Genomic DNA, 16,589 nt, shown 5'->3' with positions numbered 1-16,589 from the left:
ATATATATATATATATGTACACTAAGAACGCAAATTAATCCCGTTTGTTATTCTGAACGAACGTTTTATTAGTTATTATAAATGTACAATAATATACAACTATCCTTAATTCGACTCACGATGCGAACAAACAGATATTATTCTCTCATTTTGTTTTTCGTAACTGCAGAGAGAGAAAGAGAGATCACGTGAAACGAAAGAATGAAAATTAATTGTTGGTCACATTCTTGCTCACCAAAAATCAAAGAAAAAAACGCTGAACTATATTTAATTACCAAACGTGTACCACAAAAAATATATCTTGCTAACATAACGTTATTGACATGGAATGCAATCGATGCATAAAACGGTAAATACCGTTGTAAATAATTGTGTCAAATGTCATAAAAATCATTCGCGCAATCATGCAAGATTTCAATTTATTTATAATCATGAGCTAGTCTTATTAAAAACCATGGACATATGTTTATATAAAAAAAATGTCTATATAAATTTATATAAAAATGTCAACGTAAAAATTTATATAAATTTATAGGTTTATATAACATATGTCTGTGTATTTAACAAAATTTATACAAAGTGCGAATTTTTGCACCCTAAAAAAAAAAATAGGATCTTTTATCTGCAATTAATATATACGAAATAAGCGCGATCTCTTCTTGAGCGTACTTTGCGCGATCAATATTTGTTGTTAATATATTAACAAAAAATTATTGAACACTGGAGACAATGCCTAAATATATAAATTAAAATATTATTCATAAAAACTTGTCTATGTGAGACGTTGTGGTATAAAAAAATATTTTTTTTTTTACATTATTAATAAATATATAATATATAAAGGCAATACTGTGACTTGACAATAATTATCGAACATTATTAATATCTTCATGGACAATAAATAATGATCGCCAGAGTACTGCTTCTTGTTCCACAGAGAAAAAGTTGACAGCAAAAAAAAAAAAAAAAAAAAGAATAAAGCGAATATTATGACAGAATGTGCACATATTTATATTTTTGCATTACATTTTCATATACAACACATGAATAGAGAAAACAAGAAACGTATCGACATAAAATACAAAATGCAGATAATGACACATATATCCACAGGTACATCATTGATTCTTAAATATAAAAGTTGTCAGCTCTTAACATGGAACAAGATCAGTAACAAAAGTAATATACAAAAATCTTTGATACAGTCTGTAATCGGTAAAAAAGTAGTTTCATCACAGTTTGTGTTGTCTTCCTTCGCCAAAGAGCCATAGACAAGCTCTATCGACAATATACGCAAAGACAAAATCCGCGACTAGTATTTGAACCAGTATCGTACGAAACTGCAACATTCAAGGGAAATTTGTGATACAATTGACAAAATAATAGATTAAAACAACAAGCTTAATTATTTGTTAAATACACACACACAAAAACTTACATGGCTTGGAAAATCCACAATCTCGAATTGTATTGCTAGATTTGGCAGGAATCCACAAGCCAATAATAGAATAACGGCAGAATTTCCCACAAGGCTGAATAAAAGTGCTTTATTTTGTGCCAAACTTTCCATGAATGGATGACCCTACGACATTATAAAGTAATTGATATTGATTGTTAACAGTGTTATTATTGTTAACATGTATAGAACAAACAGAAGATAAATCATAATTATCATGTTAAATATATTAATAACCATACAACTGAAACAACTTACTCGATAATTTATAGCAAAAGTAGAAACCTGAAGGGACATCGCAATTATATACACAGTGCTGTTAATTAAATTTGCCTCGAAGGGTTCCTCTTCACTACTGTCATCTCCACCCAATGAATTGACTTCACTGGAATTGTTCAAGATAGCTGCCAACTTATTGTCCCTATAAAACAAGTAATTTCGAAAACGTGTGATTATCTCATCAATCATCAATCCTATTTGATTTGTACAACTTACTTTGGAGATAAAACAGTTGCCTCTTTTACTAAATAGACGAGACAGATAAAATGTACAGCAAATTGCAGCAATACAGTTGCAATGGTATATAAATTAAAGATATTTGGTAGTGGTCTTTGCTGCGATAGAGTTTTCAGGGGTTTCGATCGTGAGATAAAGAGAAAGCAGGCCGCTAAAAGAACACCTTGTAAGGTCGCTTGTGCATCACTAAACTTGATTCCATCCAAATATAGCACTGACTGACTATAGGCGAGTATCAGTGCGTTCAATGCTAATATTTTGAACATTTGCAGAGTGGTAACCAGGGTGCAACGTCCCTGTTTAATCACGTGGCATACTGTAAGCAAATGATTGCTTGTTTTTCTGAATAATAAAACAATTTGAAAATATTTTGCGAATCTTACTGCATTGAATAGATGACATTTTGCTGGTAAAAGGGGCGGCGATGGAAGCGTCGCCGAGTTTTACAATTACGGATTGCTCCTGCACCTCGTTATCGATTTCCTTTAAAATCTTTTGCAGTTTCGCACGAGTATTCGCGGGCGCGATTCTTGGATTGGTCCTTGGCCCATTACTTATGGGAGACATTGAGGTATCGTTTCTTGAGGTATCTTCCCGTTTGTCAGAAAGTAGCTTTTCGGGCGGACTAGATAGAATTGCCACACCTATCAGAAAAAGGAGAAAAAAAAAATGATAAACGCGTATTAATATCTAATTAATATCTAATTTTTACTACAATCTATTCATCAACTTACCCACTGCAGCATGTTTCAAAGCACCGACATCATTCGTTCCGTCACCGCACATCAACGTCATATAGCCTAAAGATTGCAGTGATACGATAATGAATTCTTTTTGTTTCGGTGCACATCGCGCGAAAATCACAATATGTGGCAAGAGTTTTCGAAGAAGTTCTCGTTGATTTTCTTTCAGATACGATAAACCCTAAAAGAGACCATAAATAATAGCGAAAAATTGCTACAATCCAAGCTTGCAAAAATGAATTCTTATTTATCTACACACCTCACCCGTTATACAAAGTGCGTAATCTTTCCAAATTTCTTTGCGCGATGCAATATTTTTTACACTTAGAGGAAGCTGTATTGTCTTATCTATGCTTTCCCACAACCATTCATCATCATTTTCAATCAATACGAGTGTGTTTGGCTTCTTTGTAAAATGTAGCTCACGACTTACATGACAGGCCGTTAAGGGATTATCGCCAGTTATCATTACGACCTATGTTAATGTGCGTAACACAATTGTTTTAACTTAAATATTTTGAGAAAATATACTTTCTTTTGAAAATCATACGTTATGTCGCAAACAATAACTAACGTTTATCAATATTTATGATATACATACCGAATGCGAAGAATTGACGATTTCTTTAATGACAGCTTTCGAATCAGACTTAAGAGGACAACTAATGATAACAAATCCCGCAAATGTAAGATTGCTCTCCAATTTTCCACGTGTTAATTCCCTCAAATCTTGAGAGGAAAAAGAACCAGGAAGTTTTCGATATCCCAAGGCAAGCACTCTCGCGCCGCGTCGTGAGAGAGATAAATAAGTTGAATCATAATTTTTCGGCACAGAAGACAACTGAAATTATATTCGTGACAGCATAAAAAAATCGAAATTATAATTGAATATATAAATGAAATTACTTCACATACCATGTTCTTTAGAATTTCTGGTGCACCTTTCACTGTAGCCATATAATGAGTTTCTGAAGCTCCAGGAATATTATATCCAACCACAACACACATTCTTTTCAAAGCCGACGAAAAGTGATATCTCTGTACAATTTTCAACGCCGGAGACTTGCCCTTTTTAGGAATAACAGAATCACCTAAATGGACATTAGTGTATAAGGTAGTCGATATTCCCATTATATTTATTATGTTATCAATGAATCTATATTTACTTTTTGTAAGACTCCAGTTTACTGCTTTAAGAGTAGCCTTTTCTAATGGATCCCCGACAATACCATCATCTAATTGAACAAGAGAATGACACGTAGCCAACACTTGAATACTCTCCAAAGGTGCATCCGATAATTGAATCACATCTGATTTACCACTTAGAAAGATAAAAATCATATTTCAGAAAATAACACAAAACAATTTCGCGAGAATAATAATTATACGCAATTTCTTACTCGATACCCGCAATACCCTCGACAATCATTTTATCGCTGGTGAGTGTGCCAGTTTTGTCAAAACAGCAAATATCAATTTTGCCAGCAAACGGAATTCTGAACGGTTCCGTACAGAATACACCTACAAAAAAGAATACGATATTTGTAATGTTAATTACAACATTAAAAAGTTTTTGGTATTAGAAAAATTTGTCTAAATACCTAACTTGGATAGAGCTACCAGAGACGTATTTACAGCTAGCGACAATTCGATAGGTAACTCCGGTGGCACAACAGAAGTCAAAATTAACGTGCATTCCAAAAATAGTTTGTACTTATTTCTCGTAGGATCTTCGCTACCTTAAAATGACAAAATGAATGAAATTTTGTATTACTTTTATCTCTTTCTTTCTCTCTATCTTAATGCAGAATTGGATCCTACCTTTGATCCACACATACGCGGCGGCGGCAATCGCGAAAATAAGCAGAAATAGAATAAAGCCAAAAGTTTCCAAATTATTGGCTGTAACGCGTTTAACGCCAAACAATATTGTTCTTAAAAGTTTTCCCTGCGATGTAGAAAAACCAGTACGTAATACGTAGGCGACGCATCCATTATCTGTCGCTGCAACATTAATAGCGCATATTAATACCGTAAATATCAAATAGAAGTTAAATTTATCAGTAATACCTCGAAGGCCGGGAGTATTTTTAGTAGGAGGTGTATGTTGCACGACTTTTGTACCACCAAAAAGCACATGAAGTTTATCACCTTCGATATCTATAATTCTATTACCATCAATATCTTCTATAGGTTCTTTCATTTGAGGAACAGATTCACCTAGACATTTTCAATTGCTGTAGAGCTACAATGATTTTTTTTATATTGAATATAATATTGGATTATTTAAATTATTACCTGTTAACATGCTTTCATCAACGACACATGGACCTCGCAAAAGCAACATATCGCATGGCACTAAATTATCATGTTGAGGCCTTGTAATAGAAACAATATCTCCAGGAACTAGTTGGTCTGTAAATAATAAACGCCATCGCCTGTTTCTATAGACCTAAAGGAAAGAATGAAAATATAGATATCTTAAATTGTTATAAATGTCTGCTGTGATTAATTAAGATAAGAAAACTTGTATTTATATACCATTATCATGTATGGTTTATTGCCCATTTTGCGTATCTCAGCCATATTTCTCAGTTGTTGCTGTACCAGTGTGCATTCAAACATGATAAGCATGATCAGCGTGAAGATGCTATAGTACCAATACTTGTCTAAGCACCAGAGTGCCACACAGAATACTTGAAAGACGAAGAACGGAGCAATCCCGCGTTCCTTAAAGAGTTCCCAGAACTCTGGCACAACCATATCTAATCTAAAGTAAAAATAATACTTTTAGCAATGCGAGATATTTCGCAAGAAACATATTGAAAAATTATTCTGCAGTTTACTTATTTTTCCCATATTTTTCTTCTGCTGCTTCAACTTCTGCTTGATCGAGATAGCCTTTCCATTCACAATAATGTTTCACGGAATGATTGATTGGAAACTGCAATCCTCTGAATGATTTTCTCTCTGAATCCCAATAATATTTCGTTTTTTGAAAAATAAACCATGGCTCCTGTTGATCTGTGCGATGCAGAGGGATCAGTTCTGAACTTCCATTATTTGGAGTAGGGACTACTTTCACTATTCTTGCTTTGTAAGGATTCTTTTCCTAAAAATATTTTATATAAGATAGAACATTCTAAAATGCATTTGTATTATTGTGGGATATTGAAAATAGATAAACTTATAAAAAAAAAAAAAACATGATGCAATAAATTTCTATGTTTAATACATATTTCTCACGGTCAGTATTCAAATGTACCCGCCGAAGTATCACGTGACTAGCAGAAGACCGGCTTCTAATGGCTGCCACGTTACATGAGACATATTGAGGGTCACGAAACGACCACGTGCCCATTGTTTAAACAAATTGAACGGCGATTGTCACTTACCGAGCTGCAATTTAAGAACGTATGAATATGCACGGACCATTGACAGCACAGGCACAAAAAGATTTGCAGCACGCCGATCGCCGCGATGCCAACTAGGCCCGCGTCATAGTACTCTTCGATGCCGTAGACGAAGATCCAGCAATAGATCCACAGGGATTGTAGCATCACGAATGGTAGGATGTAACCGTTGAACATCCATTTGCGCGGATTATGCAAGCTGACAGATTGCACGAGCTCGTCTATCCGCGACGAGATCGCCGCCATGATTACGCTAACAATTAACGAGTCGTCACAACAAGAACGAGGTACGTCCCAACGTCCGACGCACTTTAAGCACCATTCACATTGAAAATCTCTGTGCACACGTTATTAAGCAACTCGTTTAGACGACTATACAATGCGAACGCAGGTTAATACATATGGGAAAAAATTGAGGGAGTTGAAGAACTTGAGGCAGGGTTATGTTGGAACTGGTTGGAATGCAGAGTAGCGTGCTGACAGCGCGCTATTAGTGCGATATCGGTATCAATGGAGGAATCAGATGGGCGAGTATGCGCTTCGAGCGCCATCGTCAACACCGGTGGCGTAGCCTCGAACTAGAAACGAATATGGCAGCAAGTCCATCGCCTATTTGAATCCGCGTCGTTTACTTTCCCACATTAGGCTCAATATTAGATATACGCATAGTACGTAGCTTTGCTTCTATAAGACGTTTTATCATCCACGCGAGTACTATTGATTTATCTCTGATATCTATAAAATATGCGTACATTTGAGTAATTTGATCTGTCGTCGATCTAATTGTGTTCAATATGGGGTAAATATCTCCTCCTTAATGTTTAATACTATAAAAATAAAAAATATATGTATAATTGTTAATTCGAAATATTTATTAGCGATATATGTTTACAGATCCATTGCGGTATTCGTATCATGCTTTAAATAAAACTGTAACCTTCAAAATGTCAATGTGTGAAATATACACAATTATATAATAATATATAATTTATTTAGGTGTGTGCTACTTATGCATATGCTAAGTGTTTAAAATATCTTGTTCTCGCTCTTACAGTTAGTTTGAACATAGTTTTATTAGCTTTTTGACTATCAATGAAATTCAAAATTTCTTTTTAACATTTAATAGTAGACAAAATAACATTTAAATTTTTAACATTATTATAATAAATCTCTTCCATTAAAATTTCACTAAAAGAGCATTTATTTGTATAAAAAAAAAAAAAAAATTGTAATGGAAGAGAGAGAGAGAAAGAGAAAAATACATCTACAAAATAATTTTATCAACGATTCATATTGGCTAAATGCTAAGGTTTAACATATGAGGAGATAGCATTTCTCTTTTTTTTTTCCTTCACAGACTAGCGGTGTCGCGTAATCAAGATGTATCCGTGTCATCCGGGAGAAAAACTCAGTTCACTCTGTCATAAGGTCGATGAATCCCTCGCGCACGTATTCCAGTGAAAGTATGTGTCCGCCTGAACCCCACCCTGAGCTCCCCGCGGAACTCGTGCACGTCATTCGAGGAAGGGATCAACCGCAGGTATACCCACGTTGCTAGGTAGACTCGCGGCGCGTAGAATCGAATCACGCCAGTGTCTGGACCCAACGTGGACACTTTCGAATCACGCTGGCCAAAAGTGGGAAGACGTCCGTTATGGTTGATCACAGTCGGTTTATCGTAATCGGTGCGACAGAACTAAGCGTTACAGTCATATAACATACATACAAGAAGATACAGGAAATTAAACTTAAAATTGAGAATCGAGCCTTTTTTCATCTGCCTTCTGATTAAAAATCCGCCGATTGAAAAGTTCGATCACGTGGATACGAGCTACCGTTTATTCGCAAATATATATTGAGCGCGATTCGACTTGATTCTCGGTTATCTATCGATCCTCCTTTACACATCTCGTTTTGGAGACTCGTCTTCGATTTTACGCTAGCGACGCGTTATCATTTATCAGTAGTGACATTACACGACGATTGATCAACACGCGATGCCAATTAAGTGACTTTGCGGCCTCCTTTCTGCCTTCCTACCGTGCTCACCACAGGAGAGAAGGTCCTATCACGCAGGGCTGAATCATAGCATAGAGAGAAATGGAGGTCGCGTGGCATCTAATATCAATCGTAAGTGGTCGACTCATAATTTAAAAATAACAATTATCGTAAATTATGGAGTACGCAGAGGAAGCTGGATTTAAATCTGATGTAACGTTCTTTGCATCAGTTGCACATACATCTTTCTAATTGCAATTTCCTGATTGCGATTTCTTGACTCACCCGTTGATTTATAGTTTTTTTATCTACCGATCAAATTACATACAACTTGAATCAAAGCCGATTAATATCGTCGCGAAAGTAACGCGTGTCTGTATCATGCAGGAAGTATTCTCTCTCTGATAAATGATAAATTACATGCCGGTGCATTTCATAAGTGTATGCTCTCATGTTGTACAATAGTTAATCCTGTTCTAATAATCTCATCAAGTTCCGTCTTTAACCGTGGGAATTACACTTTCACGTGTATTCACGTGTGTACGAAAGAAATTATGAAATAGATATTTTGTTTAGATTAATAATTGAAAAATGTAAGAAAATTATCATTTTGTGTATGACTACTATATGCACAATAGAGTTGGAACCATTTAATTTAATATGTACTTATTTCTCCTCCTAGTTTAAGAGATAAAAGGGAAAGACCATTTATGTTAGGATACCTTGCATATATATATATATATATATATATATGTATATATGTATGTCGATAGTTCTTTCTGATGGTCACCCGAGGCGAACCCTGCACGGAGTACGGATGTCCGGGACGACCGCAGTACGAACCCTTTGTCCCTGCGCCTCCAGGACACACCCCCAGCTGTGCGCCACCGGGGCAGACCTTCTGCGAAACCCTGGACCATTATCCCCGGTAAGTGCACTTAGACTCCCCTGAAATATCGCAATAACGGAGCCGCGAACAGCGCAACAAGTGGAAATCCTCGGCGATCCGGTCGACCCATTTTTAATTGTTGATATTCCTTTCGCCATCCATCGTGTCCACCTTCCGCCTTCCTCTATGCATACGAATGACTGACACGCGCGTGTTGAGAAAAATTTCTGGTGGGGAAAGTCCTCTTCTCGCCGAAGTGAGAATCCGTTTCTCGAAAGCATCGAGTTTGTTCTATGTCAGTAGATTTGCACAACGAATTATGCCGAGGACTCTCTCGCCCATAAAAGACAGTTGTCATCCGACCTGTTTTACAAACGCGATCTAACCCAGAAAAACTATTCATCTATCGCGTGCTGGCAAAAGAATAAAATGTTGTAAAACTCTCTTCGTCAGATAGTCTCCTTTCCATTTTCGTGCCATATACACGCAGATAATTTGTCAAGTAATTTTCCAAATTTTCTATGCATTTTCACGCTCACCCGCGAGTCTTATTCCGAACGAGTTAAGAATTACGTAAAGTGAGCGGTTGCTATAATGTCCGTGAGATCGTTGCTCAGCGTACCATGACCATGGCCTTGGCGCGGTCATACGCTGCTGGATAATTATTGGGTCCGTTACAAAAGTTCTCCAAATCGAATATTGATATATTTCCTTATTTCTCCTCCACTGAATAAATCACTTTTTTATGTTATGTGTATGTGCGTGTTGTTTGTATGAGTAGATGTCAAATACATATACAAATAATAGGCATGCATGAACAATTATACGGAATAATAAAAACAATTGAAGAATTGAATTTTTAATAAAAGCAATAGCAAATAGTAATATTTAATTTTAAAAAATGGGCTTGTTATTAAAGCTTATAAAATCATGTTCGCATTCTAATATTTGCAAAAGAATATTTTTATTGCTAATTATAATTAAACAACAAAATAATGCAATAAAATTTCCATGGCAATGCTTTACAACGAGTTAAATAATGCTAATAGCTAGAGAAAGTTTTGGCTATGACAGCTGTCACTTGCGATAATTATGTGTATACAAATGATTTGATGACGATGGAAATGTCAAAAATGTCAAATTGCTGACTAACCCGACCTATTGCGCATGTCATATTATTTTACCGCAAACAAACATGCTGCATCTCTTCTCGCTATATACTTGCTTAACTTACTAACATGGTTGCGCAACATGTACGCAATTGTAAACGCACCTGTGTAAATAAGTTTTTGTCAACTCGGGAAGACAAATCTCGGTCGCCTGGCAGATAGAGGATGATCAGTCCTTGATACGCGTTGCAGCAAGACCTCGGCTCGTGCAGAGGATCAAAGATCGAACTTAATCTCCGGGAGAAAACTCATTACACTTTTTTGTCGCATTGTATTCCATCTTCAGAAGATATAATGGATTTTTTTCTTTTCCTTTTTTCAGACAACTCATCAAATTTCTCGTCGACAAATGCAGCTTTGATTTTAGTACTGCATTGCGAGACGAGTCTCGCGATGACTTCAATTCTTACAGGTAATTTTAATACTTGAAATATCATGAACTATTTAAGCGATAAAAAGAAACTCACACACATGGAAAATTCAAATTAGATAAATATAAAGAAGTAAAATCTCGCGAAATTTCTATTATAAAAATATAAAATTATTCGTAATCGATTATTTAATTTGATTATTATCAATTAAGTTACTTAATTTTATTATCATTTGCAAGTTCCACTCCAGATTATAGTCAAGGTTATGACTATCCACGACAGGATGATGTATATCGGTTACACATGCAGCTAAAAGAGCAACCGGCTTCGATATACGGACCTCCGTCCAATAACAGCCGTTACAATGGGTAAAATATATTAATCAAATTATTTAATCGTCTCATTGACACAAAATAAGATACTCAAATAATGACACGAACGAAATAAAACGACATTAACTCTAAATTCTTAGATTCTCAATTCATTATATTGCAGTTATAAATATTCTGCACCACCGCAATCGCAGAGAAATCCTTTTCTTCCGCAAGTAACTCTGAAGTATCATCAAAATATCCCACGACAAATCGATTATAATTATCCACAGGAATCTTTGTTTAGACCGAATCAGTCATGGTTGGCGAACAGGTAATTGCGATTAAAACGGTAAAACTCTCCTTCACGCTTCATATCTCGTTAATACATTATTCTGTAAATAACAGATATTCACGAAGTGATAAAATAGCACCACGAACTTTTAACGTGAATCCTTTGTTGGGATATGCGAAACTTAAGGACGATCGTGTTAAACGACAATCGAATCCGGATGCCATCGCTCTATGTCCTACACAAGCGCAGCATATCGCTCCCAAGGCCGCTCTGAATAATCAAGGCAACTGGATGTATGTTGTTAATCTTCCGGGGCAGAATAAATACACGCAGTTGGTCAAAAGCGAAAAGTGCTTGTAAGTTCACATCAAAGAATTTGAATGAAAAAACGTATCTAACGATTATGAAATAAAAATTTTATATCCTTATTTTGATTTTTAAGTAATCTTAATTCAGAAGAGATTAAATTTTCTAAAACCCACTACGATATAAATTTGAACGATATCTTTATGAATTAAAAAAAAACGAAATAGGGTAATATATTTCTCACTGTTTTTTTTTTTTAGAAATAACGAATGCAACGGTATTTGTTCGATTCCGGAGGGATACAGAAGCAATTGTCAACAACAATTCGTGCAAAAGAGACTAATCGCGCTCGAGGGAAGCGGGAATCGACTTTACACCGACGTGTTCTGGTTCCCACACGGTTGTTCGTGCCAGATCATACCAAATTATTGAATATACGACAACAAACTGCGTCACATTTAATGAATAGGGATTATTTTCAAGGGTAAGCTATTAAACGCAGTTATATTGTTCTCTTCATGATTATAATTCGACACTCTGTAACGCAGAGTGCGCTTTGCATCAGCGTTTAAGGTAGGTACCGATAATGTAGCGTTCTAGGAATGATGCGTATCAGAATAAGTCTTGACTCGATGTACATTACCAGCGGTGTTAAAGTAGAGGCGGATGGGCATTGTCGACATACGTAGTTTACTTGTAATAACAATTATAACAGAGCAGATCGCACTTGCAACGTGAATTTAAATGTAAAAATATTAATTTTGAAACGCGAAATGTTTCAAATGCGTTTGTTAGCTAAAAATAGGTAAAAAAAATCCTTTTCAATGAGAGATTTCCCTATTATTCCATCATATGATATTCCATATCTATCTACTCATTTAGCTAAATGTAAGATATGAAGATAGACCTTTTACTTTATTGACTGGACTATTAAAGAAATCTTTTCTCTTATTTACTTTTTCAATCACGGTTCGCTCACATTACTGTAAGAACAAGCCGTATCGAATTTTGAACTAATATCATGAATGTCAGCAGTTTTTAATTATAATTTTTAACTAATATTATTTTTAATACTTATATGTGTGTATGTATGTGTGCGTGTAAAAGAATTTAATTTAGGAGATATTTTGATAAATATTTGAGCTATCACGATTAAGTTTATTTCTACAGTAGACATATTTCTTCTCAATGAGATTGAAGAGACATAGCGAGAAAACTTCTCGTATATTATAAGACGTAAAGAAGGATTTTATGTATGCTATTTACATATAAATGAAAAACAATTTTTAAAAAATGCTATTTTATTGATCTTAATTATAATATTTTAATATCATATAAAAATTTTAAAATAGAGAAAAAGAGTGAGATACTCTGCGTAAAATAATTTTATGGAAAAACATGAAATTATTGTCATGTAAAGAAGATATCTATAAATCTTTGAAGCAAATTATGATTCGAAATTACGTAAAATAGGCAATTGCTATCGGAGAGTTATCTTACTGAATAATTTATCAGCTCTTTTACTAGCATAATGTTGCGTGAAGCACGACATCGCGGTTTTAATCGTGACACCTTATCAAGAAGGTATAGCTATGCTGGATGTTCAAGGAATGTGGGAGGGACCGAGAAGCATAAAATAAAGGATCTCGATTTCGTTATTACATCAGTGGGGAAAGGACGGACGAACGCGAAAAGAGGGATGAATGCCGGGGAACGGGTGAAGAGAGGGATAACGGGGAAGGAATTGGAGGTCAGACACGCGCAAGTTCCGCAGAAATGCTACGAAGCAACACGACACCCTTTTCGCGCCATTTCTCGACGAATTTTGCGAGCCTGCAAAGTTTAACACATAGTCTCAGTATGTTATAAGTGTTAGAAATTTCACAACAAACGATTGCAATTCCATGTATACATAAATATTTAACGTTGATCTGTCAAACAGTCAGAATGACAAACGGATATTTGCATGTATCTATATATATATATATATTTTTTTTTTTTTTCGCGGAGATATAGACTATCGCACAAAGCAGTCGCTGAAACGCGCGTTTCTAAGAGAAAAAACATTTAACGCGCCCCGGATTTGTGTGCGAGCTCCCGCTATAGATTCCGTTCCGCTTGGAGAAACGCGCTCTCACACGCACCCACAGCTCATACCCGCTCGAGAGTCGCCCCGTATTCCCCTCAACATCCCTCCGTGTCCAGCGGAAAGAGGGGTGAATTCTAGGCGAACGTAAGTGCACCTACACGATGCCTATACGCGTGCACTTGTACCTTACGCGTTTCCCTCCACTCGTGCGTGGCAGAAGTGTCTGTACACATGAGGTGGATGGTAGGCTACTTGAAGGGTTTCCGTTTATATGCACGCGTATAAGCGTGTGCGAGTTGAACGATGGACGAAGGGGCTTTCCACAGAGAAGCGAGGTCGTCCTGCGATAGCGTGCATATCATATATGCGAAAAGAGCGAAGGATAATATATTAATTAAGAGAAGTTCTTAATTACAAATAATATTTTTTAAATAAGCGAAAAATTCTGTTTTATAATTAGATCTAACTACGAGTTTTTTTATAATTAGGCCTAACTACGAAAGTATATTTATATGTTTTTACAAAATAAAATAGAAGAAAACCAAACGATATCGCGCGACGATGAAGTTTACATCGCAGTTGCTGCAGTTTGCTTCGCATCTGGAGGCTCCGCGAGATTAAATCGAGATTTCGAGTCGATTCACGGCGTCCAGATGTCACGTTTCAGGAAGAGGAAGCCTGACCACCTTTGATCTCTACCAGTCGCAAGATGACGAGCGAAGCACATGGACCACAAAACGAGAGTGGATTTATTTACAAAAATGAGTCGAATACATAATCAAAAGCGTTATGTATATGCTATTAATCTTGTGGAAGATTTCGTTAACTCTCTGATTTACGCGTGACACAAGTCAAAACTGTACGCGTCTTGTATTAAATCCCGTTTGACCCATTTCCGCTTCCGTGCTATCCTATAAACGTCGCGGTCAGATAGGTCAAGTTTGCGCCGCGGTCTCGATTCATCGTAAAATCTTACATCGCGATTGACACTATCAATCAACAATTTCGCTCAATCGATAGGCACCATCGTCTATTCATTCGACGCAATAGTCAGTCGGTGAAAATACATCACATGAACAGAATCAAGTTTATCGTGTGTGAAAAAAACTGCGTAAGGTCAACACTGACGGCACAGACTTTACCTATGATATTTTTTTTCCACGCAAACTTTTGCATAAAAAACGACCTTGGTTACTTGGTAACAATTTTTTTTTTTAATATGACGTAAGTCTCTATCCATAGTGTTTAATGTAGCGTGCACGCGAGTGTCCTGCGTCATCGAATACCATGACATTATTATTTATTGTAAGTAAAAAGTGATACGGATTACATATGTGAGCAACCGCGCTTTAACGGCATTCGAAAAACATATATATTTCGTCGGTTAATATTCCAGTAGAAAGATTTCGCAGATTCAAGACGGTAGTGTGTGTATGTATGTGTGTGTGTGTGTGTGTGTGTGTGCGAATTTCTTTTTTTTAGAAGAGAAGGCGGCTTTGTTTCCGTTTCCGCGACGAAATCGGGACCACGGCCGGAGGGTTCGAAACTTTTTTCCTTCTCGAGAAATCCCACCCCCGCAAGAGCAGAGAGAGTTTTACAGTAATCTCTGCTAAAAGTCGATTGCGCTCTCCGTCTCGCTTCTGAACGTCCATCTCGTCTCTCGTTCCTCTTTTTTTCTCGCGTTACACCGAGCCGGTCGACCAGCAGCTTCGAGCGCCGGGATAAAGTCACGAGCAGTAATTATGAACGATAGCAGGGGAGAGAGAGGATATAATTGTGATTGATGGAGAGATGAGAAGGGAGGAGCAGGGGGTGACTTCCTTTTAATCTCGAAGCTAACCCTTTCGTTCATCCATTGCCGCTTCTGCCCGACCGACGCGACGCGACGCGATTTTATTACCTCGAGTTGTATATCTTCGCGGGAAAGAACTCTGATTTCTCATAGATTCTGTTCCGCTCTGAACAAAAACCGGAAACATTAAATATCACAAAATACATTCTATTAAAAATCATTATTTATTCCATCATTTCATTGTCGTTATTCATAGAAAACTCAAAAAACAAGTACATGAATCTCATTTTTATAAGTTCAACTGGAAACAGATTAATCTGTGAGCAGGAGGTTGAAAAATAAAACCTGAGAATTAAAAACAAAATGTGATGGAGCTGAGAATATTTAATAATAATATGTATTTGATCGAATATGAGTTCACGATGCCGGGAGTTGAATTTAATATGACAATTATCACTGTTTTGTAAAGAGAGGCGAAAATAATGACAGTTTAAACAGACGCTCTAAATCGTCGTTATAAAACACGAAAGAAAGCCTCTGTAGCGAGGAAGCCCGACGTGTCCGCTTCGTACGCGCATTATCCCCGATGCCTGCCTCTCCGCGTGCGTGCGTGCGTGCATACATGCGTGCGTGCAGCGCCCGTATATGCATTCGTGTGTGCGTATTCTCCTCTCCTTTCTCCGTCGCGTCTCTACGCACTCGACTCCACAGTCCACGCACCGCCGAGCGAGCGAGCGGGAGTCTGCGATCAATGCGTGGCACTGCCACCGGTCGTCATGGCAACGAAGCGCGCCACGCACAACGAGCGAACGATCCGCGTCGATCGTGCGTAAGTGCGTGCTCGGGGCGCGCGCGCGCGCGCGCGCACACACGCACGCACATACGTACAGCGGCCTCCTGCGACGTGCCGCGACGAGACTCGCGAAAGACCGCGTGCAGAGAACGATCGATGGCCCGCAAACTTGACGACTTGTACTACGAGCACGTGGCACGCGACGAGAATTTACGTAAAATATCTCTCTCGCTCTCTCTCTCTCTCTCTCTCTCTCTCTCTCTCTCTCTCTCTCTCTCTTTCTCTCGCTACATGTTTTTTAAATCTCTTTTATCGACATCTTTTACATGTAATCGTCATTTAGATATTATTGAATAAGAAATAGTCTTCTTTCAAATATAGCTAGATACGCGGCGGACGCGTAAATATGTGATGAAGAGCAAAATAGATAATAATTTATAATCAAAAT

General features: G+C 37.0%; 3 protein-coding genes across 5 annotated transcripts in view; 2 read left to right on the top strand and 1 right to left on the bottom strand.

Moving 5' to 3' along the window:
* Positions 1-16,589, top strand: part of LOC126854359 (DNA N6-methyl adenine demethylase-like) — a 180,726-nt gene that overhangs the window by 104,894 nt on the left and 59,243 nt on the right. Inside the window, exon 1 of one of the 2 annotated variants that reach the window (XM_050600967.1) lies at positions 16,336-16,355. The exons of the other annotated variant lie outside the window; for it this stretch is intronic. The gene's annotated coding sequence lies outside the window, so the exon portion shown is untranslated. Of the gene's footprint in view, positions 1-16,335; positions 16,356-16,589 lie in introns of those variants that run through there. 2 annotated transcript variants of the gene reach the window in all.
* On the bottom strand, positions 54-6,635 carry LOC126854363 (endoplasmic reticulum transmembrane helix translocase). The gene is made up of 18 exons (XM_050600977.1): positions 6,111-6,635; positions 5,562-5,827; positions 5,257-5,485; positions 5,014-5,167; positions 4,786-4,935; positions 4,537-4,719; positions 4,317-4,454; positions 4,116-4,236; positions 3,882-4,036; positions 3,631-3,806; positions 3,317-3,556; positions 2,975-3,190; positions 2,707-2,896; positions 2,356-2,616; positions 1,952-2,288; positions 1,715-1,877; positions 1,439-1,582; positions 54-1,340 (listed from the first exon to the last, which is right to left on the bottom strand). The coding sequence occupies exons 1-18, from the start codon at positions 6,372-6,374 to the stop codon at positions 1,233-1,235; spliced, it is 3,495 nt and encodes a 1,164-aa protein (XP_050456934.1). The 5' UTR covers positions 6,375-6,635; the 3' UTR covers positions 54-1,232.
* On the top strand, positions 6,798-12,297 carry LOC126854378 (protein spaetzle 5). Of its 2 annotated transcripts, XM_050601017.1 has the most exons (8): positions 6,798-6,927; positions 7,486-7,668; positions 8,900-9,054; positions 10,507-10,596; positions 10,795-10,923; positions 11,051-11,200; positions 11,275-11,517; positions 11,728-12,297. In XM_050601017.1, the coding sequence occupies exons 2-8, from the start codon at positions 7,561-7,563 to the stop codon at positions 11,897-11,899; spliced, it is 1,047 nt and encodes a 348-aa protein (XP_050456974.1). In that variant the 5' UTR covers positions 6,798-6,927; positions 7,486-7,560; the 3' UTR covers positions 11,900-12,297. The 2 variants fall into 2 exon arrangements, with proteins under 2 accessions (XP_050456974.1, XP_050456975.1); XM_050601018.1 differs by lacking the exons at positions 6,798-6,927; positions 7,486-7,668 and adding an exon at positions 7,694-8,258.

The sequence above is a fragment of the Cataglyphis hispanica genome, chromosome 14 (genome assembly GCF_021464435.1).
Source record: "Cataglyphis hispanica isolate Lineage 1 chromosome 14, ULB_Chis1_1.0, whole genome shotgun sequence".
Lineage (NCBI taxonomy): Eukaryota > Metazoa > Arthropoda > Insecta > Hymenoptera > Formicidae > Cataglyphis > Cataglyphis hispanica.
The sequence above is the reverse complement of the archived record's forward strand: the minus strand, read 5'-3'. Positions and strand labels throughout refer to the sequence as shown.